This window comes from Neopelma chrysocephalum, unplaced genomic scaffold, assembly GCF_003984885.1.
Source record: "Neopelma chrysocephalum unplaced genomic scaffold, ASM398488v2 Primary Assembly neopelma1_25, whole genome shotgun sequence".
Classification (NCBI taxonomy): Eukaryota; Metazoa; Chordata; class Aves; order Passeriformes; family Pipridae; genus Neopelma; species Neopelma chrysocephalum.
In genome coordinates, this window is record NW_020897694.1 from 26,718,082 (window position 1) to 26,735,295 (window position 17,214).

Below are 17,214 nucleotides of genomic sequence, written 5' to 3' on the forward strand. Positions count from 1 at the left end.
TGTTGGAACCTTTTTTATGTCGCACGGCCGTTCCTACCGCGACAACTAGAAGCTGTCTTTAGTTAGCTTGAGTATTTTGACAGGAAGCTTATGAAGAGCTCTTCAGTTTTGAACTTTGTTAGTGATCCACACCTGCTTTAAAATGTAGACTTTGAATAGTGTATGTGTCAGGTAGGTAGTGCAGCCACACCTAAATGACTTCATTCAGCGTTTTTTATGGAGCTTTGCATTTCTGTTATATTTGCATTTACATATATTTTAGAACGTTTAGAACATTTGAAGGAGAAGCCTCTGAGTTTCTCCTTGAAAAATGTTATGTTAACATTATCTGAACAGGAGTCTGTAAGTTGCTGCCTGTCCCCTGCAGCCCCACAGGAGGAGAGTACTTTGAAATGGGACAAGGGTTTCATTGTGAGCCTGTGATCATATTTCAAGCAGTCTGGGGCAGCGGAGGTGCAAGAAAGTGTATGTGAGGGTTCCTGCCAAGTTCAGACTCAGTTGTGTGGGCTGGCAGCCGCTGGATGCAGAACGAGCATGCCTGTAGCAGTATCATCCATACCTGCAAGAGAGCGCTCTGCTGCTCTGACTGGCATTGAGTGTTTAAAATGTCTTCAGCCAGAAAAATGGTGTGCAATGGTAGAATGTGCATCTTTGTACTTTCTTTGTTCTTTTTTTGCTTGCTCTTAGTTTGTTTGTTTCTATAGTGTTCTCAATTTTTGGTCTTTAGTTCTGACTGTTTTTCTTCTCCCTAGCAGTACATACCACACATGGTTGTGGAATTCCCTCACACTTTACCCCCACATTCTTGCAGTATTGTTTTCCTCTTTTCTCCCTCACCTCTTCCATAAGCGATGCACCATACACTGAACAATATGATCAATCATTGTGCAAGTTTAGTGATAGTGCATGATTCTCTTGGGCAAGAAAATGGAGTGTGTTATAGACCTAGGATATGGTCATACGTGTTATTCCCTCCTCATTCCTTAGCATAAAGAGCAACTCTTAGATCCTGTGCTGGATAGCAAGTCCTCATCTTTATCTGTTGGATGTTGCTTTATATGTGTAATTGGACTGAGAGAGATGGAAGGACAATATTATTTTGGAAGTAGGGAAAGAGTTGATATTTTCTGAGGAAGCAGCTCCTACTAAATTTTTGTTTTGCTCCTTGACTGCTCACACACACACATCCTTCCCATCCCCCACTCCTCATCAGCTATTTATTGAACCAGAACGTTGCTTTTATGAATATCTGCTTTTTGTCATGGAACAAGTGAACTTTGCCTCTGTCAATGAGTTTCAAAGCTAGCATTACTTCTTTCGGAGCTCTGAATACATTTAGATTGTTTCAGCAGGAAGGATACTTAAATCATGAAATTGAACTTTGAAACTTCAGATAGGTTGATGAATTTTCTTCTTATATTAAGGAAATTTACCTGTCCTCCTCCCCTCCCCTCCCCTCCCCTCCGAAGAACCTAGATTTTTTTTCTCACTTGAACCCTCAAGATGAATTGCCTTGCTTTTCAGCATGTCCTTTTCTGCCAGCCTATATACACATGGTAAAATGGATGAATATTTGACATTTACCATGTTAAAACAAAAAGCCAACAAAATTCATGAAAATCTCCGAGAGCTGCATCTTATCCAGGTGGCCTGCTGTTTGAAATATGACTCCTGGTGTGTATTGTACTCTTAGCCCTAGGATTCAGTAATGAGATTGAGTGGTATCTTGCGTGAGCACTTCTGGATGATTGACAGTGAGGTGATGTGAATCATCATTTATCAGGATATTATCATGCCTACCCTTGATAATTTCTCCCTGCTGTCTGGGGAGGTGGTGAAGACAGATAGGACTTTGTGATGTCAAAGTAATTAGTGTGTGTTGGTTTCCAGCTGAACAAACTGGAAACTAATGATCAGGTAAATGAAGATGAAGTGCATTAGTGTAAGGATGAAGGTGCAAGGACCTTGGGGAAGAGCTTATCAAAATTTCATGGGGGTTATTTGAATATCTTACAATTTGTGCAGTTGCAAGCAATATTTTGAACTACTAGAGGATACTTCTGCAACAGTCTATTTACATGTCCTTTGTTGATATCTCTTCTAGTGAGAGGGTCAGCACTGGGGTTAAGGACATTAGACTCTAGGAATTATAGGAACTCCTTATGATTTTCATAAAATCCAAGTAGTCAATTTCCAGCTAATGGCAGCAATTTTGAGTTAAATGTTAAGGAATTGCGGTGTACACTGAAAAGATTAGGTTTTCCAGAGACTCTTCCCATTTTGAAGCGGGGAGATTACTATAATTTGGCTTTTATATATTTGACCCATGACTGGCTCCTTTCTATTATTAAAATATTTTAATGTTGCTTGATACCTATGTAAATATCTTTAAAAATGTGGACTTCACCATATAATCTGTGATACTGCAGCAGGCTTTTAATAGGCATGGTACTTTCTTGGTACAAATTCTGAAGTTTTTAGGGTCATTAGTGCAATATTTTTATAACCTGAAAAAACCTTTTGTGTGAGTGTGCACAGCTATGCCAATGTTTCAAATGATGCTTAATGCACAAGACCAGCTGAATATAATTGCTATACCACCACCAAGTGATCTGAGTTAATTTTATCACATGTGATTAGATATTGCTAATTGTAATTAACTGATTGAAAAGCTATCTGCTTTACATGCTTGCTTTTCAATTATTAAAATGGTAATTTACTCATTGTCACTTATCAGTAAACTTGTATTAACATGCCAGTTTCACGGATGCCTCCACGAATAGCATAACTGTAACTGCAAAGTTTTGTGATTGAAGCTTCATGGCAAATATATTCTTCTGGCTAATTTTTATGTACACAGCTTTCCTCTTTTTATTTCAGTTGCTTCTTTAGAGGAAGTGAGTGGGCTAGAATCTCAGGCAGGAATTTGTCCGGATTAATATGGCTCATCAGAGACATTATATTTAATTGGAGAGCCTGTGGTATAGTCGCAGGAGGCTGAAGGGAATTATTTAGCATTAGCAATGGCTCGTTTGGGAGTTGTGCACTAATCAAGGAGCTTGTGTGTTAACTGTAGGGATGATGGGAGTTATGACGATTATGACATGTGAGCACATGTCTGAATGAGAACTGGACAGGCAATGAGTTAATCAAGAAATATATTAAATGGCTCCCATGCTGCTTCATTATTACTTGGTAGAGTGTCTGTCAGATTGTATACTTTACCAAAAATAAAATAAAATCTAATGAATAGATGTTTTTGCAGATAAAGTTAATACCAGATTTTTAACAAAGAACCTTTTTTCCCCCTTCTATTTTTGATGTGCATGTGTGCTTTTAAGTGCTGTGTTGAAAAAGATTAACTAAATGCATAGTCTGAAAAATGCATTTAAGCATATGCCTCTCTAGTTTTTTGTATTTTGTCAAATGCTTGTTTTCAGTAAATATGAGTTATTTCCCACTCTCAGCTAGATGTTTTTAACATCTTTAAAATTTTACATAATAAATAGCTTGCTAAAATATAAAATTGATTTTCAGTGTTAGCAACTTAGCTTCAAAGAAATAAAATTGCTAATATTTTCCATTATCAGTATACTCCAAGCCTTGTAAAGTAAAAAACCAAACCCTCTAACTGTAGTGCGTGGACTATTTATATGCCAGGTAGACACATTCTGTGCCCAGCATGGTTAGAGGCATCCATTTCATACCCTCATGAAATTGTCAGTTATGCTGGAAAAATTCATATTTAGAGGACATGGAACTAATAAATTGAGCTCACCTTAAAAAAGTTGTGTAAACCCATAAACCAACTGAATTATATCTGTAGGAACACTTATCCCAGAGCTAGTGGACAGGTGACCATGTGCACTTTTCCTGCTATTGTAAGCACTGCCAAATTTAATACAACTTTCTACCAAACTGTAACCTTCATGTATTAGCTTAATTAGAGCAGTATTGTGGCTAGTACCCAAAGTGTTAACCTGTAGGAGGTTGTTATTGAAATCCATTATCTGTGGAGTCAGTATTAGTGGTCAGCAGCAGCAGAAGTAAAACTGCAAGTAAGACCCTCCCTTGGGTGCTGTGAGCTCAGCAGGTTAAACTGTCAAAGCTTCTTAAAGGATGGATAGTTAAACCCCCTGGAGTTATAGGTAAACCAATCATTTGCTGTCAGCAGGAAATATGACTTTATTTAGCAGGTTGGAGGGGAAAAAACCCAAACCTAAATGCTGACAGGAAAGAGGATTTAGAAGGAAATATTCTGTAAGTGCATATGTTGTTGTGCTATGTAGATTCCATGCAACTTTCAAAGTTTTTTTTTTTTTTTTAATTCCAGGCTCTTTTAAAACATTCATTTTAAAACATTTAGTCAAAACTAAAGGAATTTATTTATACAGGTTTGCTCCAGTGACTTATAAAACTATACATAAGATTGAGTTAATTTATTAAACCTGTGAATATTATCTATATCTTGTGAGGAATGCAAAAATTTGTGCCTCTCTTAAATGGAAACAGTTGTCACCTTACAGAAATAGGTTGTTTCTTTCCTTCAGTGTTGTGTGCGTGTTGCCTGTATTGAATGTAATTATCTCTTTTTACCATATGAAATATATTTAACATTGACTAAGTGTGCTATATTTAAGATCTATTTATATTAAGATATATTTAAATGTCTATTTATAGAATTTATATGTATAAGTCACATGTATTTATGATACTGTAATTAAGCTATTCTGATAGTGGTGCTTCCCACATTTTCTAATTTTTAGTTAGTGTTCAAAGGTGAAGAACGAGAGCATTTGACTTAGCACTTAAATTCTTGCCTCAAAAAAGAGAATCACAGAAGTGATAGCTTCTTGTAGAAGGGGGTGAAGTAGGTGTGGGGGAAGACCTGACACTTCGCTATTGTTTAGTTTATCGGAACAAGATTAAACTTAAACTCTTGGTGGGAGGAACTTCATAATGTCCTGTGAAGAATGCTCTTCTGTATACCAAGACCTGTTTCCTTAACACATGCACTGTTTTTAAACTAGATCTGCTCGATGTCCTGAAATAATAATGTCTGAGATTAAGGGGATACAGCGGAGACTAAGATTCTACTTGCTATCCTTAAGTTACCTTAAGATGGAAAAGTGTGCATCATAGAAAATAAGTTGGGAGGTGGAAACATTGTTATGGAAACTACTCAGTAATGTAAAAAACCCAAAACAAATCAAGGATTTTTCTAAGGTCATGCTAAAATAAAATTTTTACATTTTGAGATATAGCCACGGCAGAACTCTGAGGGCTGTAAAGAAAAGAAAAACCTTTGTTGAAGAAATTTTTGTCAGATGGTCTGGAAAAGGGTGGGATCGCATAAAGTCTGGCATTGGCATCTGTGAATTGTCCAGTTTTGGTATTAACTGTGTGAAAATTGTATATGGACAGTGCCCGTTTTCTTGTCTGTTCCTGCCTGTTTGTTAGGCTGTGCATAGTCCTTACAGACTTGGTGAGCCAGCTACTTGTCTGTACAGTCATTTTCAGATTTACCGGATACCCACTGCTTCACTTCATGTAGGGGTAATATGTTTAGCATTGAAGAATATAGACATAAAAGTTCTCTTAAAGGATGGAATGGAGGTTACTATAGTGGTCTGTTGATCAATAGATGCCTTTTCTAAAAGCATTACACCATAAGATGAAACTGAGAAATACATTTTATGCCTAGTTCAATTTTTTTTTGTGAGCATAGATAACCTTGTGCGATGTCTAGCAGTCATCTTGAACTATTCATCTTGTAACTTAGTTCTGCTGAACTGCATTTTTTTTTTTGTTGGATGTCCTTGACCCTGCCGGCTGTTAGCTACTTTGGTACCCATTTACTGAATATGTTTTTTACCACCTAATTCTTTATGTGCTTGACATTGGGGTCTTCTGTCATTATTTTATCTAGTACTACACAAAATCTGCTTAAACTTTCTTTGAATACAGGGTTGCAAACCCTGACAGACCCTTTCTTAAAATCTAAGTTAGGGCTAAGAGTTAGTGGTGGGTTGACTGTTTTGTAACAAATGCTGCTCTATGCTTTCTTACTGTGTTTGTAATGTGATCAAGTGACTGTCAAACAGACGGCATAGAAGCAATGACACTTCTGGCATGGGCAGATTTCTAGAAGTCATATTTTTTTAAAAAGGTAAGCCTGTACTGAAAAATTACTGAACAAGTAGATTTTATGGGACTTGTGGCTTACTGTGTTCTGTGAGTTCCCACAGCAAGCATGCTTGGTGCTTTTTCTCCATTACACTGTTTTTATAGTCTGCATCTTGACATCTGCATCTTGAAATCTCAGAGCTGACTCATCTTTCAAAAGAAGACTTTTGAGGGTAAAAAAAACTTAGGATGGGTTTTATATGGAGGACTATCTTTTCAAAGTTATCCTGTAATGAATAATTATAATACACTGGCAGAGAATTAATTTTCTTGTAGAACTAACAATTTTATTGAAGAACTAACAAAGCATAATTTTTAGAACTCTGAATGTTTACATTAGTGGAATTTTGAAGGAAAAATGTGCTACTTTTATGAATGTTATGTAATAACCTGTTGTTAAGTTCCAATATTTAATAAGGCATTTTAAATTATTCCACTTAAAACATAATCTTATGCTGACCATGATGATAATTTTAAGGTTTTATGACTTAATTTTTATTTATTGTAGGTACTGCTTTAGTACTTAGCCTCAGTGGTAAAACTCCTCTCGCTGGCTACCCAGAAGTGGTTAAGGGGTCTGTGTATGTACATGTATACATACACACATGTGCATATATATTTTCTATTGTACATGCATATATTGCATAAGGAAAATCTTTGTTTTAGCAAACCTGCACTGGAAGTTTCTCATCCTTCTGTGACTGAAGGCATTCTGTATTCACTCACAAACTGTTTTTTCTGATATTTTCTTTGAATTATTTGACATTTTAGAACTGGTTTCTTATTATGTCTGAATTTCTGTAAGTCTAAAGTACTTCTGAAAGGACTGTTTGGGCTCTCTTGTCCCCTCTCATTCATTCACTGTACTGGATCTGATGATCATGTGGCTGGGAAGATGGTTTAACTTGCTGATCTGAAAAAGTTTAGTCTTCCCTCCCCTTAGATTACTTTTCCACTGGGTCTGTTCAGGTCATTGATCTGTCTCAGCAGCATTGCAATTGCTAGGGCTGAGTGTGGAGGAGAGTTTAAGGGTGGAATCCTCCTGTGAGTGGCATCTTGTATATGCCTAAAGTGAAGCATATTATAAAACTTAATGCAAGTCTCAATATATTTTTCATTTTGGGCCTGAAGTTAGTCCCCACACTGGGAAGAACATAACTCACTGTAGGGCCTGCATCTTTTGTTTCTCTTTTTTTTTTTTTAAATCTTCCAGCTACTGATTCAGAATATGTTGCCTTTAGCTGATGTCCATACTTCCCTTCTCACCTTACTTTTAAATACTGTTGCGTAGCTGAAATGCCGGGTAGCTGTGAATTCACCTTGCTGTTACTGTGAGCTGTTCTCTCAACCATGGAACTGGTTTCAGGGATCCCTGGGTTTACTGCTGTCTTTCGATGCTGGAAGTAATTTCTGCAACCTATCATCTGTAGACTTCATCTGAATGGTTGTTTCCTGTGTTCATCCACCTGAAAGAGGAAGTCCATACGAATTAAGCTGAAAATGGTGGATAGGAGCATGCTACCAATGCATAGTGTGTTGCTTTGTAATATGGCTCAGTTTAAGCTACTCTCTCTGAATCCCAAATGTCTTGTAGGATATCTAGCTCAGTTAAGAGCTAAATCTCTACTATAGGAAGTTCTGTAGTTGACTGCCCTTGCTACCATGAGATACTGTTTCCTAGACCTGTCTAAATAGTGGCTTTCCTGTCTCCCAGGTGTCTTACCCCTATAGAGAGAGAAACAAAGAAGCATGCATCAAATATATTCCTTGGTGAGGTTGTTTTTGGGAGAGGCAGGAAAAAGAAACAGCATGAGAAAGATGTGTCCTATTGCTTTGCTAATGTGCTTAGAAGATGAGATTCCATTAGGGAAAAGCTGACATGTGGGTGCAGATGTGTTTGAAATGCAGGGAGGCTGCTAAAAACACTGTAGGGCATCACTATTTTGTTAACATCACAAAAACCTTATTTCTTTTTCTAAAACACTTAAAGGTGCAGAATCACATCTACTCCAAAGATGAAACTCTTGCTTCCACACAGTATAGTGGACTGCTCTAAATAAATATGATGAATTGCTCAACTCTTGCAACTCTTCCTTTGGTAAACAGATTTAAGTGTCTTCCCAAATTGTTAATGTATGCTCTGAAGTAAAATTCTGTTACTCCTGGAGACTTGGTCTGGATAATGTGCTCCAAAATAAAAACAGTTGGCAGATGTATGAGTGCAGTTGCTAGCTTGCAGACTGTTTCTTCCCAGCACCCCAGACATCAGCAAAAGTTGTGTTGAGTGGCTGTGCTGCCTCTAATCTTTACTTGGGTGAAGTAACTTGCTAGCTGCCCCACCAAAGGGAGACACGAGTGGAAAGAGACAAGGGAAATGCTTTTCCTGCAAGATTGTGGCAAATGTTTTGTTAATGCAATGGCTTGGAGTTAGAGAATAGGACGTTCTGGTTTTCCCATCCTGATTCCTCAACCTGTGTTAATTCTTTAGTTCATCCAAGATGACTATTGATCTACTTTTTCAGTGATTCTACCAAAGAAAGACTGATTGTTCCTGATTGGTGTTGATTAAAACGTGGAAGGTTGCGATACAAACTAACCATTTAATTCTGCTAAATTTTCAATAGCAAACTTGTGTACTTGTTTCTAGTCTTTGCTGTGTTGGAGGGTAAAAACCTGGAAGTACTTGTGACAAAATTGATGGAGAAGCCTTCTTTTCCCCCATTGTTCTAGAAGGTGCTTCACTGAAGTTACCTGTCAAAGAATAGGCATATGGGAAAAGACTTCAGGAGCCAAAGCCATTCTGGAAGAGTCTTCTCTAGATTCTTATCTGTAATGTCTTCAGTACTCAGGAGGCATTCTCTTGTTTGCTGAAGCAAGCAGAGCACAGTTTGAGTATCACTTCATGACAGCCTTAATGTGGTCTCCTTTTCACAGTGGGAGTGGTCAGGTCTCTAGGTACAGTGGACAGTCCTTTCCAGTTTATGAGGCAAGTAAAATTGTGTCTTATTAGCAGCCGATGAAGTTCCAGAGCTTTGTTCATGGGAGAGACAATTTTGAGATATTTTCTCTTTTTTAAAGGTTGTAAAAATAAATCAGTGTTTATAAGTGAGAGTTCAAACAGATGAAAATCTTGATGCATGTTGAAAAGTGCATTCTCTTAGTCTTGGTTAGAAATGCAGTCTTCCTCACCTGGTTTATGTTGCTTGTCTTTTAAAGACTGTTCAGTTCAGCCTGGATCCATTAATTTTAATTTTAGTTGAAATTGGTGGATTTTTGAGGCCCCTAGTTAATGAGGCTATTGCTATCTTCAGGTTTTGACCAGCTGGCAAACTTGAAGGGCAAGACAAGGAAGTAAAGGAAAGGGGTTTTTTTTTTTTTTTTTACATTTATTTTTCTCAGCTGGTGTCCACCAACCAAGGATCTAATCCTGCAGATCCTAATGGATGGGCTGTTTTGAGGGTCATTGTAGACTTGGAGAGGATTGGAAGTAAATACCCTTCACCAAAACATGTTTGAAGACCACTGAAGAATTGTTTTACGTAGTCCTTGCATAACTGTTTGTGGGCCATCAAATTAAAATGTTTTAAAATAGGCTTGCAGAGAAATCTACTTATGCCTACTCTGTAGATTGGTTTGTTTATTTGCATAAATTTTTATTTAGGTTTTTGAAATGCTGAGTAAAAAGAAATGGAAAATATGGGATAGTTATACTATTTATGCCTTTCACAGTTCTGTTTTTCGTGTGCTATAGAAATGTTTCCATTATTTTATTTTAAGGTTAAATGCTGTAATTGTGTGGCAGTATTTCTTTGCAGACAGCACTTTAAAGGCTGTATGAATACTGCACACTGTGTGCTCAGACTTATTGTGTTATTCCTGTGTGTATTTTAGTGTGAAGCTGCTAAAGACACTTAAGTCATATGAAAAATGTGTTTTTCCAAACCAGTAAATTTGAACCTTTTTTGCATCCATTTGATTTTTTTTGAACTCAAGACTGTTAAATGTCACAGGTTTTTTATTCTGTTTTGTCTGTCTCTTTTGGCAATGGTGCTGGCAAGATTTGAGGTGGTTGCGTTTTTTTTAGCTACCTTACAAAGGATTTACTCATTAGCCCTATTTTATGGGTTGAGCTAATTGTCATTTGTCTTGCTGAGCGTATTATGCAGTTTGGGCCAATTAAGTGAATCCACTTACACCAACGGATGTTGTTCCAATGTGTAATATTGATTTGAGCTATAAAAGGAGAATGACTTGTTTCATTAGATTTCTTTGTCTAAACAATGCTCGATCTTATCTAGAATACCAAGCAAAAGTGTTCTCTTCATTGAGGTTTTTTTAATTGCTCCTTAGATTTGATCAGCTGTAAATGCATCCATAAGAGTTGACCTATAATATAAATTCTGAAGGAGTACAAAAGAATTAGGGGGGAAATGCAGCTTGCAACTCAGTATAACTGTCTCTGCTGAGTGAATATCAACCTGTATTGAGATCTGGGGATGTGTAGGCTGACCCATACTGAAAAACTGGGACACTTGGGAATCCCAGACCTCCTCGGAGATGGAGGAGAAGGGGAGTGAGTGTGTGTGTATGTGTTAATTAGGCATTTACACTAAAGTACATTACATCTGTCACATGATAAGCCTCAAAAACTGCTGAAGTATATAAAATCTGTGGAAACTAGGCAAGTGATATTAAGCACTCTGTTAGGAAATGCATGTAGATGTATTTTTCTTTGTTGGCTCTCAAAGTCAGCCTTTACTTTTTGGAATTAGTAAATGAGAATCACTGTGAAACAAGTTGGGAAGAAAAACAGTTTTGTCATGAACCAGATCCACATGAAGGTAACAAACTCTGGAGTTGCCGAATAATTATCGTACTAGGGATCTTTAAATTATCTTGGTGTCTTTGATTGTTTATATATTCATATGCACTAAAACTAAGTGGTTAGATTGCATATGCATTGCATATGAATGTGGTTTAGTTCCTTGCCTTAAAATAATTTTTAATATATTCTATATCCATATTGAGAAAACTTTTCTACGTTTCAGTGTTGAGAGGCATGCATATTTAATATGCATTGTAAATAATATAGATTTCAACTAGTGATCTGCAGCGGCTGAGTGACTCCAGAAGAAGGTTACTTTGATTCTGCTGTGTGAAACAGAACATGTCTAGGAGACCTATATATATTTTAGGTATAAAGTTATTAATTTTGATATCTTGAAATCATGATTATTTGATATACAGTTTTAATTACAGGGATAACTCAATAAATTAAGAGTATGGCCAGGCAAGAGAGCATGTTGCTGTCAAATGAATATATGTGCCACTCTCCAGGGTAAAGGAGAGCTAACATAAGCTAGGTAATTTGGGTACTTACTAGCTCTGGTTCCATGCAGCCCTTCTAAATTGGGTTATCTCCTGCAAAGCAGATATTGACTATTTCTGTGGTGCCTATATACAAAACTTTGGGTTATGGACATATTTGTCTTCTGGGGTGTGGTGGCAAGCCCTGGCACCAAACGAGGTTTATAAATCCTCCTGAAATACTGAAATATGATGTAGAAGGATCTCCAAAACAAATTGCTGCTACTTTTATTACCTCTTACTGTGCTCTGCACCCTGAGAGCTGCTGCAGCCTGGAGCAGTGTTTGGAACCAGTCCAGGCCAAAAATGACTGGCTAGTCAGCCCTGACAGACTCCTTGCTTTACTTGCCTATTTGCTGGAAATGTAGTGAAGAAACATGAAGCTGTTCCTGTGTAAAGATCTGGCAGGATTTGCTGATTTAGGTGCCTTGCCATGAAGGTGGCTCCTGGACCTAAACTAGCTTTGGAACCAGTGGCCATTTCTGTGCAGTTTGCTTCTGGATTAAAAAGCTTGTTGGACTTAAGCTAGTTCTTGTGGTCAGGAAAACTTGTGCAATAAAATAGTTGTACTTCAAATTGTTTCTAGTTGACTTTGTACCTTAATCCAAAAATAGTTACATGATGTAATAGTATTCATTCCGATGTTCTTCAATGGCTGCTCTTTGTACTAGTAGGACTGTGTTGGTGTCTCAGTGTGTGGGTGTGGAGTTTCTCTCTTAATACCTAAAAGTAGCTAACTATGTTAAGTTAGTTCTTGTCTGTAAGGAAGCTTTTGGTTTTGTAAAACATACATGCTTAATTAAGCTTAATCTTGAATGACTTTGTTTAGACATGTAAACCACATTGGAATTCAAAACAACTTAAAGCATATAAATTGATCGCGAATATAAAGGTATCCAGGGGCCATGCTGTTTCTTGAACTTAGTGCTGCAAGAAGGATGACAGGTTAATCTTGATAGTGTTTGGTCAAAATAGATTACTGACTTAGTTGCGGAGGTGTACTTATGAGAAATCCTGCTGCGTGATTGTCTGTGCTAGTTCTTAAGATTTTTTTTTTTTGGTTTTGCTCTGTTTATAGTGTGAAACTAATGCTGTAGTGGTAAAACAAAACTGTTGTGACTTTACAGAAGCAATAATTCAAATGTGAAATGCGCGGCAATTCCAGGAGGTTATGTGAACTCTCATATAATTGAGTATATAGCAAATTCAGAAGCTATTTAAGAGATGCCTCCAGAAAGAAACTTTGAATTATGTGGCAAGTTAATGTCCCTTCCTGGGATTAACTTTTGCAAAGTTCAGACAAAGTCACTGAAACAGAAGAAAAAACGCTTAATAAGGACTCTTGTCCTTTTGATACATGTTTATTATATTTACCTGACTACATACTTCTCATTGTGTTGTTCAAAATACTGTCTGACTATTGCTTGTCAGTGTTTCTAGATAAATTTTTTTCTGGCCTTACTTTTTCTGAATGAGCCAATAGTGTATGCAGGCTACTTTACTTCTTACTAGTTTGTCATACTTGACAGCCTTCATACTACTTGCAAATTAAATCCCTTTTCACAAAGAATGAAATTTCATGTTTATAAACCAAAAATATTTTGTTTCTCATATGTTAATACTCATCTTCTAAAAGAACACCCTTTTTAGACAATGTATTTTCAGTTTCAAATGCTGAAGATGATATCAAATAGTTCATAAAATAGCTTTTAAAATTGGTAAGCATTGGAAATGTCAAATTGTCATTCCAAACTAGTCTTACATAGCTAATAATCTTACACAGTTTAGGCAATGGCATGCTTTCTTAAATACACACTGTAAGGGAGCTTACAAAAAGCAGAATGAGATAAAACTGGTTGTTTAGTTTCTTGGTTGTGTGTATTTTACTACAAAGAAAGTATTCTGAACGCTGAAAGCATGTTAAAGACCAATCTAATTAAACTTTCATAACTTTTCTTAAAGTTAAGCGTGCGTGTAAGTTGTACGTAGACTTTTAACTTCAAATCTAGCTATTTTATTATTCCTGGTAAAATGTTGGAAATGTTTGTCCCTTTTGTATTTAACTAAAAGTATTTGGCGAATGCATATAAATAAGTATACGATGAATTAGGAATCAAACATGAGCCTGCTTAAATAATTCTGAAGATTTTCTGGTTCGTGTGTAGCGATATTGAACTCTTTAGTCATAGGCTTTAATTTGTGCATGGCGCTGACCTGATGCTGTGCAGGGACACTCATTGCATCCCTTCGTTCAATTCACTCTAATTATCCCCAACTTCCTGGGGAGCCTGCTTAGAACTGGTCATGAATGTTTGTTATTAAGTATTAAGATATTAGACTACCCTGGTTACATGTAACAAAGTAGTTTTTGTCTGAATTTACATATAGATGATCAGTATAGGAAGCCGAAATTATATTTCTCATGATTTTATTTAATCAAATTCAAAATAATATATTGGAATAATAAAACATTTTGATAGTGACTTAAGCTCAGAGTTAAATGAAATGAGATTTATTGTGCAAGTACTTGTATGTCAGTGTTGGTAATTTCAGTGTGCATTTTAGAGTGGTTATGGTATGTAAATTATCTTTGAAACAATCAGATTTGTGTGCATGTAACTGGGTGATGGTAATTATTTTTGCTGGGAGCATCTGTTAATGCAGAATATTGCCTCTTCAGGTTCATGTGAAAATGGCGGATGAATCTGTCTGTGTTGGCCCAGCTCCCACCAGCAAAAGCTACCTCAACATGGATGCCATCATGGAAGTCATTAGGAAAACCAGGGCCCAAGCTGTGAGTCTGAATGAGTCTATCTGCTGCAGCTGTTTCATATATAGAAAGCAGAAAAGCCAGAGTTTGTATTTTTTTTTTTTAAAGGTGTTGGGGGGGGAAGTGATTGAATATGCTATTCCAGTTAGTTCATGTCACATGAGTTAAATGTGTCTGAAATCGCTACTGGAAATCAAAGGCTTTGTAGCATCTGGCAGCACTGGTCGCTGATCCTGCAGGTGGCTGCTGGATTCAGCTTTCACACCAGGGAGCAGCTTCAGTTCATTTCCAAATTTGCTGGGGGAAAAAAAAAAATCCCAATTAGTTTTAAGCACTAACCCTTTATATGCCATAATGGCTTTTTTGAATGTTTTACAAAGTGCGTCCAGAAAGGCTTTTGCCTAAACTTAGTTTGAATTACTTTCTATGTTATATAAATGTTATTTGAAGGATGGTAAGGTAAATAATGCATCCTGTAATTGTTTTTGATTCAGAATGTTTAAAAAATGCACATGAGCTTGTGTGTAAATGTGGGCTAGTCTGCCTTTCTTCTTCCAAATTGGCCAGAGATTCAAAGCTTAGCAGGAATCAGTTGGAAAAACTAATATGTAGTTGTGTTCACATGCCTAATGTTCTTTGTTCTGTCAGTGAAATAAATGTATTATTCAGAGCTACTGTACACAGAGCATTTATTAAAATAAAATTTGTGTATATATGAGCAACACTAATTACCTTGGAACAGTTTGATCAGCATTGTAACTTCTTTCAAAGATGATGTTTTGGTATGGTGCTTTCAGGGGCCAAAAACTTTCCTATAAAGAAAAAAATATTATCTTCCCTTTGAGGTTCTGAATTTGGAACTGAATATTGGCTCTTTTTAAAAGAGGGGAATAAAAGGGCTTATACTTTGTCTATCAGATTATTAGATCAAGAACCTTATGTGAATTGTGAGAAGTAAAATGAAAATTTTCCCATGCGCATCTCAATTAATTACACTGGGTCTATATTGGGATGTGCATAGCAAACCAGGATGCTTGACTTAGACAGCTGAAGACCCTGTACTGTGCTTTCCAGCAAGGGCCACTAGAGGCTGGAGTGACCTCCTATTACTGTGGACCTATGCACCACTGTTGTGGTTAGTGCTGGAAATATTTCGGGATTAGGAGTACTTTATGGTGGTTATTGAGAAGAGCATGGATGAGCATACATGTGGAAATCTGCAATGGAGCTAAAAATTTAGACAGAAAGCAGATCATCAAAATTCATTGCTCTTCAAACAGCCCCTTTCTCCCTAGTTAAGTAAGGAATGTTTGCTTCAGAAATGGTAGCTCAAGAGCTTGACTTAGGATAGATAAATCAGTGTGTTAAGACAGTTTCTTAAGGTATTCGACCTACTTAAATGCTTAATGATCTACTTCACCTTCCCCAGTATCTGAAAAGGTGCTGGCAAGTTTGGTGTCTGGTTTCAGAACTCAATCAGCTTGAATTTTTTTTTTTGTCTTCCAAGGTACACCCAGGATATGGATTTCTTTCAGAAAATAAGGAATTTGCTAGACGTTTGGTAAGTTATTTCTATTTGCTTAGCTGTGACTGCTGCACTAGGTGGCATATATTCATTCCAAGGTTTCTGAGGAATTGAGATAACTTAGAGCAGATCTAAAAGATACCATAAGATAGGAGATTTCAGTATGCTTTCTCTGCATGTGGACTTCTTGCACTTTGAGGGTGTAATTGCAGCCTGTGTTTTCCGTTGGGAGAAGAGGAGATGCCTGTTTGTAAGAACCTTATCCAGGATGTAAGAACCTTTTGGCATTTTCACTTATGCCTGTACTGTTTATGAGGCTGCTCTGCAAAACTGGGTCACTGAAATCATCTAGCTTAAAAATATGTGGTTTTAAGTGATCATTTTGGTGATTCATAGCACAGCTGGTGAACAGCTGTATCAGCAGCCCTGAGAAGGTGCTGAACTGCACTTCAGGATGGGAATAGAAAGCTGTTTAAAAACTGGCTTCTCTGCTGGTGGTATTTTATCGTGGAGCTGCATTCTCTGAAAGGGCCAAAGAGCCAAGAGGGTGCTTGTTTTCACTTCATGTCTGAATTTATAAAAATTACTGTTAAAAACCTCTTTACTTCAGTAGGGTTTTTGTATATCACAAACTGATACATGGCCTTTTTACTGATTTGATTTTTTCCCAAAAGCTTTCATGCAGCTGCTTATAAATTTGAGCATTGCTAGGAGAAAGTTACATGCACAATGTTTGAACAAAGTCCTGAGTGGATACTGTATGTGTAGTCACTGCAGATCTTGTGTTATTATCTACTGGTTTTGCTCAGAATAAGGACAAGCACATATTACATTGAAGTTTACAGTAAAAAGCCATTGCACTACCAACTTTGTTACAGAGTAAATGAAGCATATAGCTGAAGAAACATCTTGTTTTACAGGGAGGAAGATAAATTTGTTTCTGGTTTTGAGAATGATTTGCACCTTTTTGATTCAGGGTAAAAAACTTAGATGAAGAATGTGATTGTAAAGTGATAGCTCTTTCGTCTTTAGCATTTGTGGAACAGGTCTTGTTTCCACATGTCTTCCTTAACTATGTCTCTTTTGGCTTGAGTGCTATCTGTAATACAGATCCTTACTATTTAGTTGATTATTTGGTGTTAGAGAACACCACCTGTTTATTAACAAGACTACTGGAGAATGAAATCCAAAAATTTTCATACTTCATAGTTGCTGGCATTTTTTTTTTAGAGCCCCTAGATAAAAACAAGTGCAGATTCTATGTGATGCTGAATAGTCCTGTCAGGTGCTGGTAATGTTTAAGTTGAAAGGAATTCTAAACACTTGGTGTTTGCCAGGATTTACCAAATCTGGGGTGATCTCTTAC

At 36.9% G+C, this 17,214-nt stretch overlaps 1 protein-coding gene across 1 annotated transcript in view; it reads left to right on the forward strand.

The window, feature by feature from the left end:
* Window positions 1-17,214, forward strand: part of PCCA (propionyl-CoA carboxylase subunit alpha) — a 281,091-nt gene that overhangs the window by 24,926 nt on the left and 238,951 nt on the right. Inside the window, exons 6-7 of the mRNA XM_027675186.1 lie at window positions 14,234-14,347; window positions 15,831-15,884. Coding sequence (XP_027530987.1) covers window positions 14,234-14,347; window positions 15,831-15,884 — 168 coding nt within the window. The remainder of the gene's footprint in view (window positions 1-14,233; window positions 14,348-15,830; window positions 15,885-17,214) is intronic.